The 22003-nt window shown below is 42.0% G+C and overlaps 3 protein-coding genes across 3 annotated transcripts; 2 read left to right on the top strand and 1 right to left on the bottom strand.

The window, feature by feature from the left end:
• Positions 1-490: 490 nt before the first annotated feature.
• Positions 491-1927, top strand: crygmxl2 (crystallin, gamma MX, like 2; the record flags this gene model as incomplete). The annotated part of the gene is made up of 3 exons (XM_080478206.1): positions 491-499; positions 917-1159; positions 1652-1927. The coding sequence occupies 3 exons, from the start codon at positions 491-493 to the stop codon at positions 1925-1927; spliced, it is 528 nt and encodes a 175-aa protein (XP_080334332.1).
• A 48-nt stretch (positions 1928-1975) lies between these two features.
• On the top strand, positions 1976-3919 carry crygmx (crystallin, gamma MX; the record flags this gene model as incomplete). The annotated part of the gene is made up of 4 exons (XM_080477982.1): positions 1976-2006; positions 2417-2430; positions 3128-3370; positions 3644-3919. 4 exons carry the CDS (start codon positions 1976-1978, stop codon positions 3917-3919), a joined length of 564 nt encoding a protein of 187 aa, XP_080334108.1.
• Positions 3920-8846: 4927 nt separating this feature from the next.
• Positions 8847-18042, bottom strand: aldh18a1 (aldehyde dehydrogenase 18 family, member A1; the record flags this gene model as incomplete). The annotated part of the gene is made up of 15 exons (XM_080489253.1): positions 17893-18042; positions 17233-17337; positions 16986-17144; positions 15717-15807; positions 15203-15327; positions 13185-13329; positions 13036-13109; positions 12828-12927; positions 11977-12197; positions 11715-11852; positions 11348-11543; positions 11124-11245; positions 10524-10710; positions 9164-9259; positions 8847-9043 (listed from the first exon to the last, which is right to left on the bottom strand). Exons 1-15 carry the CDS (start codon positions 18034-18036, stop codon positions 8847-8849), a joined length of 2100 nt encoding a protein of 699 aa, XP_080345379.1. The 5' UTR covers positions 18037-18042.
• Positions 18043-22003: the final 3961 nt, after the last annotated feature.

Here is a 22003-nt window from a genome sequence, read left to right as displayed (position 1 = left end):
CCAAACTTACACAAACTGGGACCGAGAGAAACGCAACGACGCTACAATTTTTCCCGCACTGACATGAAATGAAAATCATGACCTGGTTAAGTACTAGTTTACAGACTGTCCCCTAAAAAATGACCTAAGCCACTGTACATTTTTAACGCTTTGTTGTTGGGGGGCCACACATCCAAAGGCCCTTTGTGTGATATTTCAAAAGGCTGCATCACAAGGTCACAGCAGAACAAGGGTCATGCAAACACAGAATACCTCTTGTGTGTTGTTTATTTTTGGGAGGGGGGGGTCGTCAATTCTATAGGTAAACTCTAGCAGACAGGAGATAAGTTCCCCGTGGGGTGTCAGACAAAGGGAACAGTGGTGGGCATCTGAAAAGGTAAAGAGTAGTAGTCCCTGACGTGTCAGAGGCCTCATCACCAGCAGGAGAGTATAAAAGGACCTCTAAGAGTGTCTGGGGCTACGGTGCGCAAACATCCAAAGCCCCACAACCATGGGAAAGGTATGAGCTCACATGCAGGAAGACATCCGTTTGAAACGAGGAGGAGAAGATGGAAATGCTGCTATTTGAGACAGAAATGCAGTGTATGAGTGGAGGAGCAGCGGAGGTTCTCAATTCAGTGAAAATGTTATTTGCTTTTATTTTGGTATCCTCACATTTGAGGAGTTTAGGTGTTCTTTCTGATTGGACAGGAAAAAAAAAAAACTTTTCGATGGGAAAGTAGCTTAGTTAGCTGTTAAACTCTCCAACTAGTACACGGGAGCACAGGAAAAGTTTGAAGGTCTCATGAAAAGTAATAGAGTTTGTTTAAGGGAGAGCAGTGTCCCCTACAGTCTGCTCAGCAGTACAGCAACTAGAAAATCCAAAGAAAACTTGAGGGATACATGCTTTTTTCTCTCTCTCTCTCCTTTTTCCAAGATTATCTTCTACGAGGGCCGCAACTTCCAGGGCCGCCACTGGGAGTGCAGCAGTGACTGCATGGACACCTACAGGCACTTCAACTGCTGCAACTCCATCCGGATCAGCGGGGGTCACTGCGTGGCCTACGAGAAGCCCCACTACATGGGCTACCAGTACATCCTCAGCCCCGGCGAGTACCCTGAATACCGCAGCTGGATGGGATTCAACAACTGCGTGCGCTCCTGCCAGATGTTCCCCCCTGTAAGTCAATCAAACAGACAGACAGGATTTGGTAGTCTCCCTCTCTATCCCCCGCTCACCTTGTACATCAAATACCGCTTCAGAAATGGATGTCAATCACGGGCTTTTTGATGTCATTTACAGATACTCATGCAGGTCATGGCATAAAAGTCTGGGCTGCAAGGCCCCGCTAGGAGAGGCACAAGCAGCTTTAAAAGGAATATGACGAGTCCCCCAAAAGACTTTGTGCCTTCACTATAATTCCGCTAGTCACATTGAGTGTTTTTGGCAGTTCAGGGAGGTAAAAAAAAAATAATTCTAATTCAATCATGCTCCTGAAGAGTTAGTGCTCATCCTCATTTGTTACCTCAGGTAAAACAAAAGAAAAAAAAAAAAAAAAGTCATGCAAGTACTCTCTTGAATTAAAAAATCAGCTCAGCTAAAGAGTTCTCCTCAGGGTTCACCTCTACCAGAACAGCATAGTGATCTTGCTCTTGTCTCTCGCACATACAGTACAGAGGCTCCTACAGGATGAGGATCTACAACAGGCCTGACATGATGGGACACACTATGGAGTTCATGGACGACTGCCCCAACGTGCTCGACCGCTTCCGTTTCCGTGACATTTACTCCTGCAACATCATGGAGGGTTTCTGGATCTTCTACGAGCACCCCAACTACAGGGGACGCCAGTATTTCCTGCGGCCCGGAGAGTACAGGGCCTGCGGTGACTGGGGCTGCCACAACCCCATGGTGGGCTCATTCAGGAGAATGAGGACTCCCATGTAAACACCATCCACGCATCTTTAATAAACGTTGAACACTGAATTTTCCATCATGTTTGTTGTGTCAAGTTATTTGTGTACAAGTGTGAACTGCAATAGAAAGCTGCGCGGTTGTTTCCTGCTTATGATGAAACCATAAAAGCACATTACTGCAAGAAAAGTTAAAAAAAAATAAAACAAACCCTATGGAAACACACCCTGTCCTTTCTCCCAGGGTTCTGGCATTCACACCCATAAAGGCACATGTTGCGACTGTTGTTTGTAGGCCTTTGAGAAAATGCAGTTGTACAGTATTTTCCATAGACAGACAGAGCTTTGACAAAGACAAAGCAGCTGCTGCAGCTCACCGGTCCTATAGTGTTCTGCCGTCTATAGCGCAAACTGTGCTGACACGACGAAGCTTTGTTTCACGCTTGCAAAGCCCTGATCCCAGCAGGGTCTATAAAGAGGTCTGATACAGCCCACCGACCGGTCTGGTCTGAACTTTACACAGTTACAATGGGCAAGGTAAGAAAACCTCACTGATTTTACAGTCGAGATGGTTTCAGTGGCAATATTTGACATGTGGAATATTTATTTGCTAAAACAGCAGATGAACCTGCTGCAACTGATAATTGAGATTGTTTTCTTTATTGTTAAATAAAAATGCTAAAGACCTTGACAAAGTCATAACTGTTGAATTTCAGAGGTAAAAATGTATTGGTCAGTTGTTCTACAAGAGCTTGTTCGTCACAATTTACTAAAATATTCTTTCATTAATGAAATGGAATTTAAATGAAATCTGCCGATAGAAATCTTTTTGTTCTGTTAAGGACATTTCTACTGCAATTAGAGTCAAATCTCGTGAGGGAATAGACCAAAAACTTTTCACAAAGTCTTGTAAACTTCCCTTTCTCTTTATTAAAATATACCACATGCTATACAGTATTTTGTCAAACTTTGCTTCTGGCAGATCATCTGGGACTTTTTTTGAAACTCCTTTTAGTTTATCTTTTTAAAAACTTCTTCACTTCCAGATATTCTGTTAAAAAAAAAAAACTTTGTTCAATATAACCAACGTGAAATCCTTGTTCGGAATACCAAATGGTATGATTAGGATTCTTATCTTTTGTTTTTTTCATTCTTGTTTTAAAGTCTAGGTGATGTTTTTGTCTTTTTGTCTGGACTTTGCACTGACACTGCCATGTCCTCTCATCTGTTGCAGATTATCTTCTATGAAGACAGGAACTTCCAGGGCCGTCACTACGAGTGCAGTAGTGACTGCCCCGAGATGCAGAACCACTTCAGCCGCTGCAACTCGATAAAGGTTGACAGCGGTTGCTGGGTGGCCTACGAGAAGTCAAACTATGGCGGCTACCAGTACATCCTGCACAAGGGAGAGTACCCCGACTACCAACGCTGGGCAGGCTTCAATGACTGCATCCGCTCCTGCCGTATGGTGCCACCTGTGAGTTTTTAACTCATGTCCGACACCGTTTGCAGCAAATGTTCCCCCTAAAAGGGTTTATCTGTATAAGTGCCAGTTCAGCGTTATTTAGTTCTCAAGCCCAGTGCTGCTGCTTTCACTGCTCCGTGCCAGTAGCTGTGGCCACTCTAGCACATTTCTCTCCCCACTGAACTTATTAGAGCAGGTCTGTTTATGTAGGACTGTGGTGGAGGAGTTGGTGAAGTGGTCACCTGACATGGCAACCGTAACTTTATTTTCTCATGTCTTCCTAAGTACAATGGGAACTACAGGATGAAGATCTTTGAGCGGTCCGACTTTGGAGGCCAAAATCTGGAGCTAATGGACGACTGCCCAGATCTGCACGAGCGCTTCCACACCCGCGACATCTCCTCCGTCAACGTCATGGAGGGCTACTGGATGATGCACGAACACCCCAACTACAGGGGGCGCCAGTACTTCCTGCGTCCCGGCGAGTACAGGAGACACAGCGAGTGGGGAAGCACCACCCCCACCATCGGTTCTCTGAGACGTGTCACCGAGCTCAACTGATTCCATTTTTTTAACCCTTCCCGACCCCCCCCCCCCCCCTTCCCCCATTGTTAAGATTCCACCGTCATGTCTCCCCTTGATCCCACCACTGTTTCAGTGTCGTCTCAACACTCTGCTGTCCGAACCTGAAACCGCACATTAGATTAACTTCGGTGTGTCTCACGTTGAGGGTCTGGTTTTGCTGGGTTGCTTTGCATTGTTGGGTGAAGTTCATCTCCAACTCAAGCAACGCTCACAGTCAACCATGAGGATCTTTTTTTTTTTTTTTTTTTTGCTTTGGTTGCTCCATCGCAAAACGATTTGCCTCGCCAGTCCCCAACCTCCTGTCCTCCTGGAATCACAATAAATGAAAACTTGATGAAAGTCAACTAAAGAGAGCCTTTGTTAATTTCCTATTGACTACTCCAGCTGTCACTATCAAAAGATCAGGGGGATATGGCTTGTCATGAATCTGAGTGATAGTTTTCTCTTTAACACAGCGTTTGAACTTTAGTTTCATCAGGCCACAGAGTTAGACGCAGTCATGTAACCGCTGAGGTCCGAGCAAGACTGAGAGTTTCTACAGTTTTTTTTTTTTTCCCGATATCGTCGGTCCACATACACAAAGAAAAATTATCAAGGAAACAGAAGCTCATTCTTTGAAGTTCACTATTAAAGACCCAAAAAAAAAAAAAGGGTATCTCAGAATGGGCATGTTGGAGTCTTTATGAGATCACATGGTACAGAGTAAGCGCTTTGGGTCCATGAAAGATGCCCGTATTAGATCCACATCACAGGGCCAGTGCCAACTCAAAGAGTTGGAGTCAAAGTGGCCTGGTATTAGCCCCGAGCATCAAGCTCTCTCAGAACAAAAAACAAAACCCAGTCCACATCCCGGCTCATGCATTTTTCATCAGCCCAAGATACTGAACCCTTTCAGAAATAAATATCAATTATTGAAATTGTTAATTAGACGCTGCGTAATTGGCGAAGATACACATGAATAAATAACTTTGACCATTAATTATTGATTCAAAAAAATTTTGAAGCCCAGCAGGGAGTGCATTTGAGAGTCTCTTAAGATCAAGTACAAGAAATATGAGTTTTGGCCTTGAGTAATGTCCAATTAAAGGACTGTCAGCTTTGCTGTACACGTCCAGTGATTTGCCCTCATCATTCCCTTTTCATATCTGTGGACAACAATGCCCAGCGGACAACACAACATCAACAGGGCGCAACACGGGATCTGATCAGCTGGAGTCTGGGGGCAACGCTTTAGAAGAGATGAGAGGAGAATGTACAGGCTGCCTGGCTCAAGATATAAGTAGAAGTTAATCTAAGGTCAAAAGGGGGCAGGAGTTTTAAACATTAACAAGGACAAAAAAAAAAAAAAAAAAAGCATTTTAGACTCACACAGAACTGGAAAAAACATGTTCATTTGATTTTATGATTAATATGATCGCAGCTTTACATAAAAGAAATCCATCAAAAATGTCTTCATGTTCTGCACTTAAGGTCATGGGGGGTGGGGGGTGGGGGGGGGGGGGGGGGGTAGATATGATCCCAGCTGAATATTGGTGAAGGCAAAATCTAGAGTCACTTTAACATATGATTTGGACGGTGGGAAGAAATCTGAAGAAAACAAAAACACACTGACGGGAACAAAATGCAAACTCTGCAGAGAAAAGCCCCAAAGTCTTTCCTCAACTCTGAATATTCACACTGTGAGCAGAATGAAAATACCAAATCAATTTCTTTCCGTGAAGTAACACGACTATCCACCACAACACAGAAACAACTGGAAACGGACTGCAGAAATATCAACAGCAGCAATACAGTCGACGCCCTCATGTCAGTGTTTGGGTTGAATTATGACAAAGAACATGAGAGGATATTCGTTGGGATATAATTCCAATATTTTCATTTCGACGGCCCTCACGTTTTAGCTGCAAGAGAAATAAATGAAACCAAGAGATTCAAAGACGGAGCTTATTGTGGAAATGTTCAAGAAGCCATCAAAACAACGCGGAGATAGAAAACAGAGTATTTTGGTCGTTTGCCTCCGTTTCACAACAAAACCCTCCTCAGGATCTCTTTAACGGGATGAAGTCACCGGATGTACACGCACCCCTCAGTAACTACTGTAACCGTAGCAAACTACTCTGATCCACAAGATAATAGTAAAATACAATTCACTGCATCAAAGCGGCAGTACTCACTGTCCCTAGTTTCTTCTCTACCTCCAGTCATTTAGATGATATTTTCAATCGCTTCACACATAAAAAGGACAAAGGAGTGAGATCCGAGTTTTGTCTTCCTCTTCATCTCTGAACCCTTTGGACTTGTGATGGGGAGCCGATTGAAGGGTAAGTAGTGCGTTTTGGAGAATGAATTCTTTAGATGATAGAAAAGAGAAATAGAAACGAGAGAAACCCAGAACATGAGCCTGTGATTCCATTATTAGTCTCAGTTCTCCTTTTCTCGCTTTTCATTTGTGATGGCTGGATAATTAAACCTCTATAGTATTGTCTTCCATCTTCCTTGCCCCACTTCCAGCAATACGAATTCCCCTATGGGCAACTTTAAAAAGGGCCTTTTTAGACATCTGTTTTTCAGATCAGTATGACTCCCCCCCCCCCCCCCCCCCCCCCCCCCCCCCCCCCCCCCCCCCAGTTCCATTAATTTGTGTTCTTTGTGAAAGTAGAAAGGCGTCAGGACATAGATGAACATACGTGTTTAAAAAAGAAATAAAAAAAATCCCCAACATTTTTGCATTTAAAAAAGACATTCAAAGAAAGTAAGAAAAACACCCAAATATTCTTTTTCAACTTTCTTTTTTATTCTACAATGCAGCTATTAAAACACCCAAACCAAACCTTAAATGTGCATCGTGAGAGATCAGATAGCAGCTCAGAGGCTGAAATGGTACAGAGCTTCATTTAAAAGCAGTCGCATTCTCCCCTCAAGCTGGAAGGAGGCAGCTTGTCAATTACTATCTGTGCTCTGACAGAGGCTCTGGGCGCCACGAGGAACAAGGAGGAATGCAACAAAGCATGAAAAAAGAAATGAGCAAAACTGGCAACGCTATTTAAATAAATAAATTTTAAAAATAGGAATTGAAATGGAGGTGCAGATTTATTTTAACATCAGTCCTCTAATTAACCCTTTATGGTCAAATTATTACGTCTGGCAGCGCATCCTATTTTCACGTTTCTTCCCAACAATCAGAAGTTTGACAGTCGCAGGACTCCAGACTAAATGTTGTGCTGAACAGAGAAGATGGGAGCAACGTGTGTGAGATTCGGAGAGTTATTGAAAATGGAACATTTTGTTTCGGCCTCTTTGCTTCGGTAACAGACGTCATCACACTCTCATTAGGATTGATGCACTGAATATATAAAAATACTCACACTGTATTTGTTGATATGCATAGCAGACAGTATGGCCATTTAAAATACACACTTCAACGCAGTAGTTTCTGGGAAGTCGGAACAAAATAGTGTCTTTTTGTTTTTTATATTTAGTGACAGTTTTAGTCCATTTAGAGAAATTTTAAAGCTATAAAAATTTAAATACAGCATGTTATTGTAATAATCTGCACTTTGCATTCCATGTACATGGTATCTAATACTTTTTTTAATCTTAGAGGTTGTAAAGTCACCCAATTAAAAGAGTTTAATATTAAATTGAAGCATTTGAAATGGTAAAATATAAATGACTACAGGTTTCATCTCTTGTTAGCGATCAGGTGAATGAAAGAAAAGTATTTACACCGAAACCTGGTCAAATTCTAAACATACAGGAGAAAATAAATGTATTGACAAATAAGGTTTTACCAGCTGATTCAATGTTGTCGGTAAAAATCAGGCTTGAATTATGAATTGAGATCAAATTCAAAGAAGTATTTTATTCAACCAATAGTTTGGACAGTCATTTTATTGTATGAAGTCAATCGTTATACTGAGCTGATAAAAGTCATGATGTGTCTTTTGTTGGTAATAATATGTTTTGGTATGTTTGTTGACTTGCTGTTCCTTGTGCTGAAATGACATCATCAGAATAAATATTCAAGTTTTATAAAGTTTTGACTGTTTTACAAATGTAATATTTGAATTAATTAAAAGCATGCTTATCTTAATAATACTGTTATTTTATTGGCAGAATAGACACAACAACTTTCTTGACCTGATAAATATCTAGTTCAGTAAAAAAGGAAATTAAGTGCTTTTGAGTGCTTTGAGTACTTTTGAGTGCTTTGAGTACTTTTAAGTACGGCTGCATGTGTTACTTTACTACCACGTTTCCTCAATAAACTTCATTACAAGTATGACACAGTCAAGTGGGCTTTCAATGGATCTTTTTTGTCAGATGGTAGAATATGTTGATAAGATTTGAATATTCTTAATAAACTTATAACATGTCAGTCTTCATAATACTTTGCTTTATAGTCGATAGTGCAGCTTGGAATGACTCCTGTAAAACTGAGCAGTCAGACAGATTCATCATCATGAGCAACAACTCAGTTTCATGTTCTGATAAAGTATAAATATTTCTAGTACCTCCAAAGACACAAGCTGAGTAGAATTTGTAATTTCACATGAAGTAACATCAGCCAAAGCTCAGTTTCCTTAATTACTGCAAAACTGTGTACTGAGTGTCGTGACAATGCCTCTTGCAAGACTGTACTAAGGCGACTTACTTTACTCGTACACAATGTGAATATGTGTACAATAGGCTGAGGTAGACTTTAGAACGTGTGTAAACTCTTGGTCCTGATATATATATATATATATATATATATATATATATATATATATATAAAGTCCACTGATGTGTTGAAAGACTCTTTCCATTTGTGTGCTTCAGAGGTTTCTAAAGACCCTGGGAGTTTACTGTGGAGGAACACAGCTGGTTTCAATCAACATCTATGCTGATTTAAAGTCCTGGACTAGTTGCTGTCCCTTTGACCAGGTAAAGTCTGACCGACCGGCAGGTTTTCATGGAGATACTTCATGGTGCCGTTCTCTGAGAAGTCGGCTGCCGTGTGGCCGTCGCCTCGGAGGACCCACTTGGTGGTGAGAAGCCCCTCCAGGCCGACAGGACCCCGGGCGTGAATACGAGCCGTGCTGATACCTACCTCTGCTCCTACAGAGAATAAAGAAGACGGTAAGTCATCGTTTAGGGGAGGTAAAATTAAGCAAGGATGCTGAGGAAAAAGAGATTTAAATGAAAAGCAGTGGGTATTATGACAGATCTACCACATACCCAGTCCAAACCGGTAGCCATCAGCGAAACGAGAGCTGGCGTTCCAGAAAACACAGGCACTGTCCAGCTGCTGCAGAAACTGCTCTGCTGTGTCCTCTGTGGGAAAGAGTCATATTTGTCTTTACGATCTCAGATTTATCAAATTAGCATAATACTTGGCTAAAACTGCATGGATGCTCGTAAAAGAAATGCCACCATTTGTTTTGCAGGTACAGTAGATTTGATGCCATTGTAATCATTCAACCTGTAGACACACATCATATTTCTGATATCATGTTTAAAAGTCTAAATGTCACCAACAGATTTCCTGGAGTTACTCGATTCAATGTCTAAGCAGCTCATCTGGATGCAAACGTACAGGAAACAAATTAAAAAAAGGCGAGCTAATTGTCTTTTGACCTCACAGGTACCCTACTTTAATACTTTTTGCCCAAAAAATTTATCTCAGTTCAGCTACATACCTACACATGTCAAAGCATCCCTCCCTGACAGGCTTTAGATCCACAATCTCTTCGGTCACATATTTGCTGGAAGTTGAGTATTTCGTTGAGGTACCTTCTGTGGCCACCAGAGGGCAGCAGTTAATCCTTCACTCCAGATGAGTCGGTGTAGAAATGCACTTTTCAAATAGTGCTCAATGATTCGATTGTCAAAAGAAAGTGGGAAAACACTCAGAATATCTATTTAAATCTTGCAGTTCCACTTTTATATCAAATTTTGTTTTCTTTTATTAAATACTATGCAAAAATATCTTTCCTGAAGTCTTTATAAGAATCATTTAGTTTCCAACAAGTTTGCTTGAAAATTTCTGTGTAATTAAAAAAAAAAAGAAGAAGAAAAATGGCAAAGTGTCAACACTGTCCACGTGCAATATGGTCACAGCCTGTAAAATCAGGGAATCCTCTGCGGACGCTGCACAGGACAGTTTCCATCACAACATGTTAGGGAAGATGCCGTGTGATGGTTCTCTTCAAAAGACAGGGGAATGTTTGAGCGTGATTCAAAGTTATGACAGGGACGAGTCTTTTAAACTGTGAATCATCTGCTGTACATTTTAAATGGCTTCTGTCCACTACATTAGAGTCACAAAGGGAGGGTGTGCACTCATCCTGACAACAAAATGCCACTGCTCATTAGCCGCCGTGGCAGAAAGTGAGCGGGAAGGGGAAATGAAACGACACAGCGAGCAGGAGAACTTGATGAATGTTAGACAGTGACGGCGAGAGGCATGGACCGAGAGGACGCCGGCCACAACTGACGGATGCATCTTGGATAGTGAGGTAAGATGAGACTAAAGTAGTGGGTGAGTGCTGGCAGTTTTAAAATGCTAATCAACAGGGCGAGCCACAGTGTCACCTACCATTTTCCGTGATGATAACGTCTGTGTGGGAGCTGCCATACTTGTGTATGTGGTCCACGGCCTCCTGCATGCTGTCCACCACCTCCATGCAGCACTCCAGGTCTCCGTACTCTGTCCTGAGGGACTTGGCCTCTGAGGGGCTGAACGTCAGGTAGGAGGCGAACCGAGGGCCTGCGTGAATCTTCACCTGATGATGACATGCAACAGAGCCATGATCACTCAAAAGGAACAACAGTGAAAGAAAACACAAACAATGAGGGCTGTTTCATTTAGTACCTCAAACCGATCAAAATAGTTTGTGTGTTCAAGCCCATGGAAAAGGCATCTCATTTGATATATATATATATATATATATATATATATAAAACATTTTTTTGAGCCAGCTTTTGAAGCTGTTGGCTACAAAGCCTACAACTTTAATTGAACAGATCCTGTTATTTTATCTGTATAGTATATCAACCTATGTCAAGATCGTGTCTTCAGCTCTTTGATTTGGCCTAAATGAGTTATTTTCAAATTTAAATATTCATTTTTTTTTAAGTACTTGAGAAAACAACTTTTTTGGTTTAACGTGGCGACGACACGCTTGAGTTATTTTACCCGTTCAGTGCGCAGCATGTCAATTATTTGATCGAATAGAGGAGTCCTCAGGATGTCCCGGTGGATCAGCAGAGTTTCCATTGCATTGCATGCAGCCGGGTAGTCACACTTGGAGTCCCTCACTAGAAGATAATATCAATTTATATCATAAATCATGTCCTCCAAGTACTTAACCTTTAACGTAGAAGACATCTGTGATATAGCTGAAATATTCATTCACTGACCTATTTTAATGACTTTGTCCACACTGGCCTCGGCATCGACGTAGACGTGGCAGATTCCCTCGCTGTGGCCCAGCACCGGGATGCCCTTGGCCGCTCGCTGAATGTCTCGCACCAGCTGGGATGAACCTCGCGGGATGATCAAGTCAATCACTTTGTCTAGTCGGCACAGATCCTCAACCTCCTCGCGAGTGCTCACCTTGTTCGTCAGAAACAGCAGAGAGTTCGTGTTGCCGTTATTAGGAAAACAAATGACACCCCCCTAAGCTGATGGGTAAATGACGGAGGTGAGGCGTTTTGACCCCACGTCAGTGTGATGGGACATGAGGAGATTGTTTTCATATTGCCTTTTAACAACCAATGAGATTACCAGCTGCACAGCCTCTCCGACTCCGTGTATGGAGAGCGCCTCCTGGGTGAGCTGGTGGAGGACACGGTTGGTGTTGGCTGCCTCTTTACCCCCCTTCAACAGAAGAGCGTTGCCACTGGCTATGGCCAGGGCTGACACCTTCACACAAAATAAATATGGGAAAACTGAGTGAGATTTTCTTCTTCTTCTTCTTTTTTTTTCAAAAAATGCATAAAATAGACTGACTATTGGAAAACAAAATGCTAAAATTGTGCAGAAGCACCTGTGGCAGGCAGTCAGGTCGGGCCTCAAAGATGACCAGGAGCACCCCAATGGGTACTGTGATCTGCTCCAGCTCCAGGTTTTGAGCCACCCTGGTCCTGCGCAGCACACGGCCCACACTGTCCTGGGCTGCCACGGCTATCTGACGCAGGCCTATGGCCAGGCTGTTGAGTTTGGAAGGTGACAGGCTCAGACGTTTCAGCATGGCTGGAAGCAAATGGCCTGTGGGAGGAGAAGGCAGCGTGAGACCTCACAATTAGGTGTAATGATAACAAGCACTAACAGGCGTCTTCAGAGTAAAGAGAAAGTAATGGTTGCCCTCTGGTGGCGAGTTATGGATTAGAAATCTGAGGATAATGGATAGATATGGTGGATAGCACTCAAAGTGGGCTTGAGGGGCTTTTCTGTGTGATGTTTGCTTGTGAGGGTTTTGTCCAGGTACCGGTGTGAGATTATCTCACTCTGATTTACCCTGTAATGGTCGGGTGACCTTCCTTCACCCAGTCAGCCTGAATCAGCTCTCGCTCACTACAATCCTAAACTGGATAAAGCTTCACAGAAGACAGATGAATGGAACCTCGTACATTCAGATTATGTTAAGAAAAATTAAAGAATTGGCACAGTGTTTTTCAGTGAGCGGTAAGCTTCATACACATATATCACTCTGAAAAACACTCCAAAGCACAAGATTGCACAGTCCATATAACCACAAATCTTTACTTCAGCATTAATAAGAACTAAGCATGGAATATCAGAGGCAATGAAAACTCAAACAGTGGTGCACAGTTCAGGCGCTACACCGCATCCTTTTCTTTAAACCTGAACACAGACGCAATGCGATGTTCCTGATACCTGCACCGACAGCCAGGTCCAGGTCCATTTTGTTTGCAGCCAGAATTTCTTCCTTCCTTTCAGTCAGAAGGTCGGCGAGCTGACAGATGATCTCACTTCTCTGACAACACATACAACCAAATTACAGGCATGATAAGCATGTGGTTGAACGCTTATACAGTTATGGACACAGTATATTTATTGAATGAGAAGGTTAACGATGCATTACCTGATCTGGAAGCAGAGCGGCCAGGCTTCTACCACAGTTACTCGCCATTTCTGTCTGCTCCTCCACTGATGGGCCTGCAGAGGAGCAACGTAGCAGACGCTGCAGTGCTTCTGATGTGAGACAGACAAGACGGCCATTGTTCGGCTTACCTGCAGGTTTGATTTCAGAGAAGAAGGTTCCTACTTTCTTCCCTTCTACAATGTCCGTGATGACGTGGCCCGTGACTTTGGGATGAGTGCCGTTAGCGATGACCACCGAGGTTCCGCCCTGGAGCGCCCAGAGAGCAGCCTTCACCTGCGGGTGGCGGAGTTATATGGCATGTTAGTGAACTTTCCCGTGCATGTTCATCTGTACATTTCAAAAGGGACACATTGGTTCCTAATTTGATGTTTCTGTTCCGTCTGGCAACGGAGAAAAAAGAAAAATAAATGCAGAAACTTGTACTATGATACTGCAAGAATGTGAATAAAGAGTACGTTAAAAACAAAAAAAGAACAGGATATGCTGGGCAGCTGTGGCTCGGTTGGCAGAGTGATCATCTCTCAGGTGGAATTGGTTGCATGTTCGATTTCCCCATTTCCCCACTGTCCCCTGTTCACATGTCGAAGTGTCCTTGAGCAAGGCACTGAACCCCAAACTGCTCCCAATGGATGGACTGAGTGCCTCCGTTGGTGTGTGAAAGGGTGAATGAGATTAACGGTGGAAAGAAAAGCACTATATAAGTGAAGTCCATTTACTATTTAAAGAAAATATATATAATATATATTGTATAATTATTGTACATTAGGTCTATTCAGGGAACCGAAACGGTCCCATTTGACTTCAGACAATCCATTACTGATAACATCAACTTTAAATGCTTTTCTAGGTTTTAGTGCAGAGCTACAAGAACATTAGGATTCTTCTTCTTTACAAAACCTGTGTGCTTCAGTAATTCTCGCTAAACGGCACATGACTTCTGCAGCCACTAACGTGCACGTTTCTTACATATTAATCGATTGTAAATCTGCGAGCAATGAGGAAGCAAGTTTTCACAACAGCCTCCTGCTACAATCTGCTCCTAAGTGTTGTTTAACTTGCTAATTTTTCCTAAAAGTGCGCGACCCAAGGTCGACACACTTGTAACAGCTGTTGTTTTAATTGAAAATTTGCAGTTAATTAATTCTTTCTTTGTAATTTTTACTTAAAGCCAGATTGGACTCTCTTTTGGCCTGTAGGCGACATACTTAATACTCTCGTCTCAACACTTTAAGTAGCACATTGGTGGTTAGCGCCATAAGGAAAATGTCTCTGGTTCAAGTCCAGGTTTGACTTTTCTTGGCTCTACTTTGCTGTACTGTGGCCCGATGGTCCAGGAGTTACTCTGCCTTTGTCCGCAGGCAGCTGGGATGTTGGATCAAGCAGTACAGAAACCAGATGGATAGGCTGGCCACTATTTGGCTGGTATAGTTTTGAATAACTTCATATAGCAAGAACAATAATTACCAGCATGGATCTCGCCATTATTCGAGAGGGCTAAATAATAAAAATAAATAAATAAACAATTCGTATTTGTTTAGCTGCAATGTTGAACTACTGAACTGTGTTAGTTGTTAGAACAATAAAAATTTCTAATGTTTTCTGAAAGCCCAAAAACTTCACTTTTCAGCCAAAATCCAGGTATTGTGGGAATTTCCTTCATGTGGACAAGCGGACTGTTATGTGTGCTTGTATCTGCAGCCAGAGAAAAGCTGCTCCTGGAGCCACAGAGACCTTTGAATATGAAGCGACTGTCAGCAGCCAGAGGAGAGTGGCAACAAGGCCCGTACATAGTTTGTATTCTGTGGCCTATTTACACAAAATATGAACCGAAGACTCAAAAACTTAATTCTCAAATGAAAAAATATCGGTTTGAATTTCAAAAGTCAATTACGATTTGGTATTAGTTTAGATAAATTAGACTATTACCATAATAACAAAAGTGTTATAGAAAATATGAGCAAAATCAGTTATTCACATATTTTCAGAATCTTTTAATTTCAAAGTAAAAAAAGGTCTCCTGTTGTAAACATTGAAATAAAAAAACCACAGCATCCAAAAGGCCTTTAACTTTGCCCAAATAAATAAAGTTAATCAAGATCACGCTTGAATGTAGATTTTAATGTCAAGAAACATTTCCAAGACCCACCTTGGCCTCCATACCACCCAGTCCCACTCTGGACTTTGTCCCGTAGGTAATGGACTGCTGGTCTCCGGGGTAGAAGATATCAATGAGTTTGGCATCATCTGTTCCAGGGGGACTGTTGTAAAGTCCTGCGTTATGGGGAACATGCCCAAGAAAATTAATCTGGATGACAAATACACAGAAATGCAACAATATTTTAAGTGCAGTTTTACCACAGAGATGCAAAAATCTCAATCAGTCTAACTTGGAGTTCGACTCTTAAAAATACATAAAGAAAAGAACTATAAGTTCCTCAGTTGATGCTGACTGACTGCAGAGACTTGACAAGGCGGCGCTGTGACAACCCCATCAGCATTCATTCCAAACATAAAGGCAGAAGGTCTGTGTTTGTCTTTCTCACAGGAGTCTCATTTGACCCTGAAAGTGCTGCTTTCCCCCCCTCCGGTGAAGAGCGCAGACAGATGGTGTTGTTACCTAACAGCTGACCCAGACTGTTGTTGTGGAAACACACACATACCTTCTACGTCAGACAGCGCGACGAGCAGGTCAGCCCTCATCTCGACGGCGAGCCGCGCTGCCAGGCTGTCGTTGTCCTTAATGCTGATCACCTAAACAATCACAAGAATTGCCGACGTGAGCTCCGAAAGACTGAACAGCAGCAGCAGGAAGTCAACCACCCGCCAATAAATCAGTCTTTTCTATTCGGCTGGTGCCAAGCTGATGAATAAAAACCAAACCTAAACTTGAATGTACCGTCGCTGTTTGCTGGACCATCAGGGGAAAAAGGCAAACAGTAATTATCAGGTAACCAGGGATCCAGCTTCTTGTGCCAATTTGTGTTAGATAAGAAAGTAAACACTTTAAGAAGCGGAGCCAAGTTAAAAATCATGGGAGGTTTTTAAAATAATGATGTATTGCACATGTGAGGATATAAACTGAGTTGGCCCCAAGGTAGAAATAGAAATAGGACGTTTTTCCACTATAAGGTGTTTGGCTCAGATGTGGCTGCCTATCGGGTCCTCCCTCCTCTTCTTACTATGCTGATAGTTTAGTACTGCATGCCTCAAGTTGTATGGACTCATGTGCAAGCACTAAGTGTACCGATATGATGGCTAAATGTCCATTAAATTAAAATACCCAGCATTCATTAGCTTCACCGAAGCCATAAATATGGTGGAAAAAGTGAACTTTAGACGGTGAGGTGCTGTGTAAGTTTTATATATACTACAGATTTATACAGTGACTCATACCCACTGTGGTACTTCAGAAATGTGGTAATGTTACATTGGAGACCCGAGGAGCCACCGAATTCTTTTGTTTTGGGAACCTCTGTTCTATGCTTGACATATTTTGTCTTAAGTCTTTGTCATACAAAATAAAGTGTACATCACATCACCCAGCTGAAACTTGGTGGTAAGACCCGACCGACTGCAGCTAACCTACTAAATGTGTCCAAAAAATTTTTAAATAAAAAATTATGTTATTTGTCCGTTATTCTGTGGAAGAGAACAAAAAGATGTTTCATCAAAGAAAAGTTAGACCTGGTCTCTCCAGACTGCATGCACCTCAATCCATCCCCTCCCACCATGCACATGCCTCAGTAGTGGAGTGCAGAGTTGGTGAGGTGATGCAGGCTCACCGAGGCGTTTCAGGAAAAGAAAAATAAGGTTACCGAATACTACACATATAAATTAGATTTTAAAAAAAAATGTCTCTGAAAACCCCTCAGCACTCCCGCTGTCACCATCACAAGCACCAGCGTCGCCCCCATGCTGTCTGTACCCACATTTACCCCCTGCAGGTCGCTGTTGGGCTCCGGAGGGGGCACCACAGCGTCGTTGGTATTGATGATGGGCACAATGTTCATACGCAGCAGCTCCTGCAGCGTGCTGCTCAGGTTCTGCCTCTTTTGGTCATCATGAAAATCCAGATTTGTCACCAACACCTGACAGCAAAGAAGAGAGCAAAACATTTCTTCTGAGCCGCGAGTCACGAAAAGACACATGTGCAGCATCTGTTTACGATGCACGTACCTGTGCAGTGCACGTGCTGTACTGGGTGAACATGGCCTCATACAAAGCCATCAGGCCGCTCTGTCCTGCTGCAGCACAGGCTCGGGCCTCCAGCACCGGCAGAGACTGCAACGCAAGTACAAAACCCTTCCTTTAATGCAACCCCTCCAACAGATGTTTGATTAAATGATAAAGGCCCAGAAGGTATTCACACGAGGAAGATTAAATTCAGCAGACTGCTAAGTGGGCCTAATAGATTTGGCACAAGCTGTTATAAAGAAACTTGAGGCAGCCTTATGACGGCTTAAATATGTAGCATGCTAATATTTAGTGAAACACACTTTATTCAAAAGAGCTGTATGACAAATACAATCAGAATTGACATATTTCCATGTATATTTATCAGTGTTAAACTCCATTCTGACAAAAGAAACACAAAAATAAACAGAACATTTTGATTCTCAAATGTCACCAAGAAATATGGTTGGAGTCTGGGTTGTCAGAGTTTGCATGTTTTCCCTCTGCAGTGGCTCTCCGACATGCATTTGAGGCTAATCGGCTTAATGGCCCGTAGTTGTGTATTGTGAGTGTGTGTGTGATTCACCGTCTCTCTGTGTTTGTCCTATAATGGACCGGTGACGGGTCTTTCTCTGCTACACAAAGAAATAAAGTGTTCCTCACCATGTCTGTGAGCTGACTGTGTCCGGAGTGCAGCGCCTGTCGGACGCTCTGGGACAGCAGGATCTCATGTCTCAGTCTCTGCTTTCCAAAGGCAACGGCACCACTGGTGACGATCATCATCTCCCTGCCTTGATTCTGCAACATGGCCACCTATAAAGCCACAACATAGCTTTTAGTAGCACACTTTATTTTCCTGTCTGGTTTCACCCTTTATTGTCAGTTCTTCCCAAATCAGCCCACAACTACATATTTTTTAAATCTAAGAGGAGGGAATAAAACTATGGGGAATAAAACTGGCTGTCTGAGCAAAAAAACAACTTTAAAAAACTAAAAGCAGTCTGCTTTTATTTGTTTTATTACTTCAGGTAAGTGTAACTATAACTGATAGTGAAAGTGGGCCAGTTTACTGCTGTAATATCCATACAGGAGAGACAAACTAGAAAGGAAAGTAAATTTGAAATGAGTAGCAATGAAGCACAAATAAAATAGATTCTTTTAGTACATTAAAAGAGTGTCTGCGTTTTACCTGCTCCACGATGGAGGCCAGCCTCCCCAGGGCCAAGCCACACTCATCCCCTCGCGTGACCACGGCACTGCCCAGCTTCACCACAATTCTCTTGGCTTGACGGAGTTCACTCCGGTGTGCAAAGGAGCCGCCATGAGCCAGTCTGTGGGGAACTGGAGAAGTTGATTAAAAGCTGAAGTAAAACTAGAAATAAAATCCGTTTTCCTGATTTATTCCATTTTTTCCTTTTAGCATTTCTGAAGATCAACTTATATTTAATACCGTTTTACACATGTCACTTGTTGAAAATGTCCTGAACATTTATTTTCTTTATTCTTTTACTCATTCCCTTTTCGTAACTGTGCAAGCCGGCTTGTTTTGCTTTACATTTGTTCCACTGATCGCATGAATGAGGTAAGTGCAGTCCTCTTTTACATCCATCTGTGACCTGGGAAACAGATAATCACAGGCTTCAAACTGCCACATCAGCGGGTCGAGCAGGAAAAAAAAAAAGCCTGTGCTGACAATACACATCTCTCTGGAGCAGTGAGGCGCATGAGAGACCTTCCTGCAGGCACAAAATCTCTGCACATCTTGTTAACGGACACACATCTGGAATTCACCGTTATCTGCCTGCACATATGCATACGCAGCTTTTATTGCAAATTTTCCAGACAAAACATCAACAAGTCGAGCATTCAGCGCAAAGCCTTCAAATTATGTTGATCTCAGTTTGGATGGGAAATGTATTTCTTCTTTAGCAACATTCTCTTTATAAAGAGAGCCCATTTAAAAAGACAGGGAATGGAGAAAAGGTACATTTGTGCGTCTATGAGGTGGGAGTCAGCTGATTATCATAAAGTTTTATATTAAATCACTTCAGTAGCAGCTCTTCTGGTTCAGGGACTGCACAGTTTAGGGAAATGCTGACCTGCAGCAAATATAACTTGCAAAAGTCTCTAATTGTGTTGTGAAATGTTTCAACAAAACTCTTGTAGAACATGTCACACTGAAGGAAGCCACAACTAGAGTAAATGTGTCCTACCAAAAAATAAAGATGGCATTGAAGTTATGAATCACACAATAAAATGAGCGCTCATGTTGTGGAATTTGGTGAGACAAAGTCAAAGATGAGAGTTACAAATACATCAATACATATTACAGCACTACAAAACCTCTCTAGTCTCAAATCTGTGGTTCAGATGTGCTGTTTTATTGTGTAATTGGGGCTGCTGGGTGATCAAACTACACAATAAATACTTCATATATACAGAGCAGATATAGTGTTCCTTACCTTGAGTCAGTGGCCTGGCCAGCAAACGATAAACATGCCTGGGTGAATCCTGTGGGATCAGCCTGTGCAGCAGCATGCTCATTTTAGAGCCTTTATCACCAGAGACACACAGAAAAAACACTGAAACAGCACCATTAAATACATTAAGAAACATGTCTAGTGTGAAGAGTTTAGTTAAAATATAAACAATGTTGAAAAAAGAGGTTTTCTTTAATCCTCACTGAGCTACTTCAAGTCCCACCTTACCTGTTCCTGAGTTTGCAGCACCTCTGTCTTCTTATAAACTTTTTTTTGTTTAGTTTTTTGCAGAAACAGCTTTGTGTTCTTATAAAGTTCCATTCATCTCCTGCTCTTTCCATCCATCGGAAGAGGCTGTGCACGTGTCGGACTCCTCCCCCGATGATGAAACCACCGCGGCCGTTTACAACAAGTTCAACCCGGAACGTCGAAACAAACTCATCTCCACTCCGAGCAACCTCGGCCAAAAAGGAACACACGATAGTGTAAATTAACACCGCTGAGACTTAATTAAATGTTCTGGAATAAACTCTGAACGCGGAGGGGAAGTGGCAGGAAACGAAGTTTAAGCCGGTTAACTGAATGCGGAAGTAAAGAGGAAGTAAACATGAGCGCTTCGATTTCAAAATAAATGCGCAACGTGGTTTTTTTTTTCATAGAGGGAAAATTATCTAAATAATAATTTAAATGTTCTACCAATATAAGGAATGTGAAAATATAGACGCAGCTAGCTATGAGTGGACGCAGAATGATGTCACCGGGGTTGTATTTTGATGACATATTTCATGAACAGTTTTACTGTAAGTACAGTCAATGGTTTATGTCTCCACATTTTTATTTAGTCCTGTGAACACACACACACACACACACACACACACACACACACACACACACACACACATCTAAGGGCAATTAAAGTTTACCACTCACGCTCACATGCATGATTTATGACCATGAGAGGAGAAAACACATGCATACATCCTCCACCATGACAATGATTGTACAGTAAAAGAATCAATCAAACATTATTTTTAATTAATTTGTAGATTTGTTATACCTCTTTAGGTGGATGGATAATGGATGGATGGATGGATGGATGGATGGATGGATGAATGGATGGATGGATGGATGGATGGATGGATGGATGGATGGATGCATGGATGGATGGATGGATGGATGGATGACACCCACAGTTCTGTTAGATAAAGTCATCTTTGTCTGGTAGATTTTTCTTTGTAAAAAATATTGAAAAAGCATGAAGCCATACTTTAGCTGTTTTCATACTAGTCCAAAATAGTCAGGATTTGTCAGCAATATGCCATTTTCATGCTTGCAACACATAATGAAGATATATTGTGAAGGATTTATTTTGGCGAGTCCTAAAAATAGCACACAAATCACCTTTATGACGAAAATAAAGTGTGAAACTTTGAATATCATATAACAAACCTGTATTGAGTTTCATGCTGTTAACTCACAAACATGTACAAGCATGGAAGTTCATCCCTTGTAAAAGTAAATCCGTTGATGCATTGTTTTGATGAGGCCTTTTATGAACTTGTCACCTTTCATTTACTTCATGCCACAGAAGAACTACAGGGCTGCAGCAGTGATAAAAGTTCTCTGTACCTGGACTGTCCTGCTGTGCAAAATGAAAAGTAACCCAAGGCAGAGTCGGCTGACACCGTCAAAGTCCCACTGCCCCTAGGACCATAGATAACTAAAATGGTTCCTGCAGGTCTGGCTAATGTGCTTTATTCTATTATATCTGCCCTGTTCTTTTCTTTGTTGTCTGCTTTTGCCCTTTATCTATTCTTCTGTGTTCCTCCTCCTCTTTGCTCTTTTATCTGTCCATCTGACTCAGGGGAAGAAAGTGACCCCTTACCTTGCTCCTGCCTTCTCTAATCCACTAACTACATGTGCTGTGTGTGGGAGTGTGTGTGACCCTGGTGTGTACCCGCACAGCATTTATAGTTTGTGTTCACCTGTTCATGTTCACGTGTTTCTTCGTATAGATTCTTGAAATTAAAAGAAGGAAACTTGTGACGGGTTGAACCTTCAAATTAACATGATTTAAAGAAATGTTTGTTTTGCAATTAAGCCATCTGAAATTAATATTGCATCTATATCAGAATGAGTGTGATTGATGAAATATATCCAAAGCTAATGACATTCCTATTTCCACAGCTGTACTTTGTGTTCATTGCTAATATATTTTAATCCGTGACATCGATTGTGAACAGGGAATAGGATTCCCCCTCTTATGTCACAATAAACAGGATTTGTTTCGATTG

Source organism: Lipophrys pholis (assembly GCF_963383615.2).
Source record: "Lipophrys pholis genome assembly, chromosome: 1".
In the NCBI taxonomy this organism is placed as follows: Eukaryota; Metazoa; Chordata; class Actinopteri; order Blenniiformes; family Blenniidae; genus Lipophrys; species Lipophrys pholis.
This window is presented reverse-complemented; position numbering and strand designations above follow the sequence as displayed.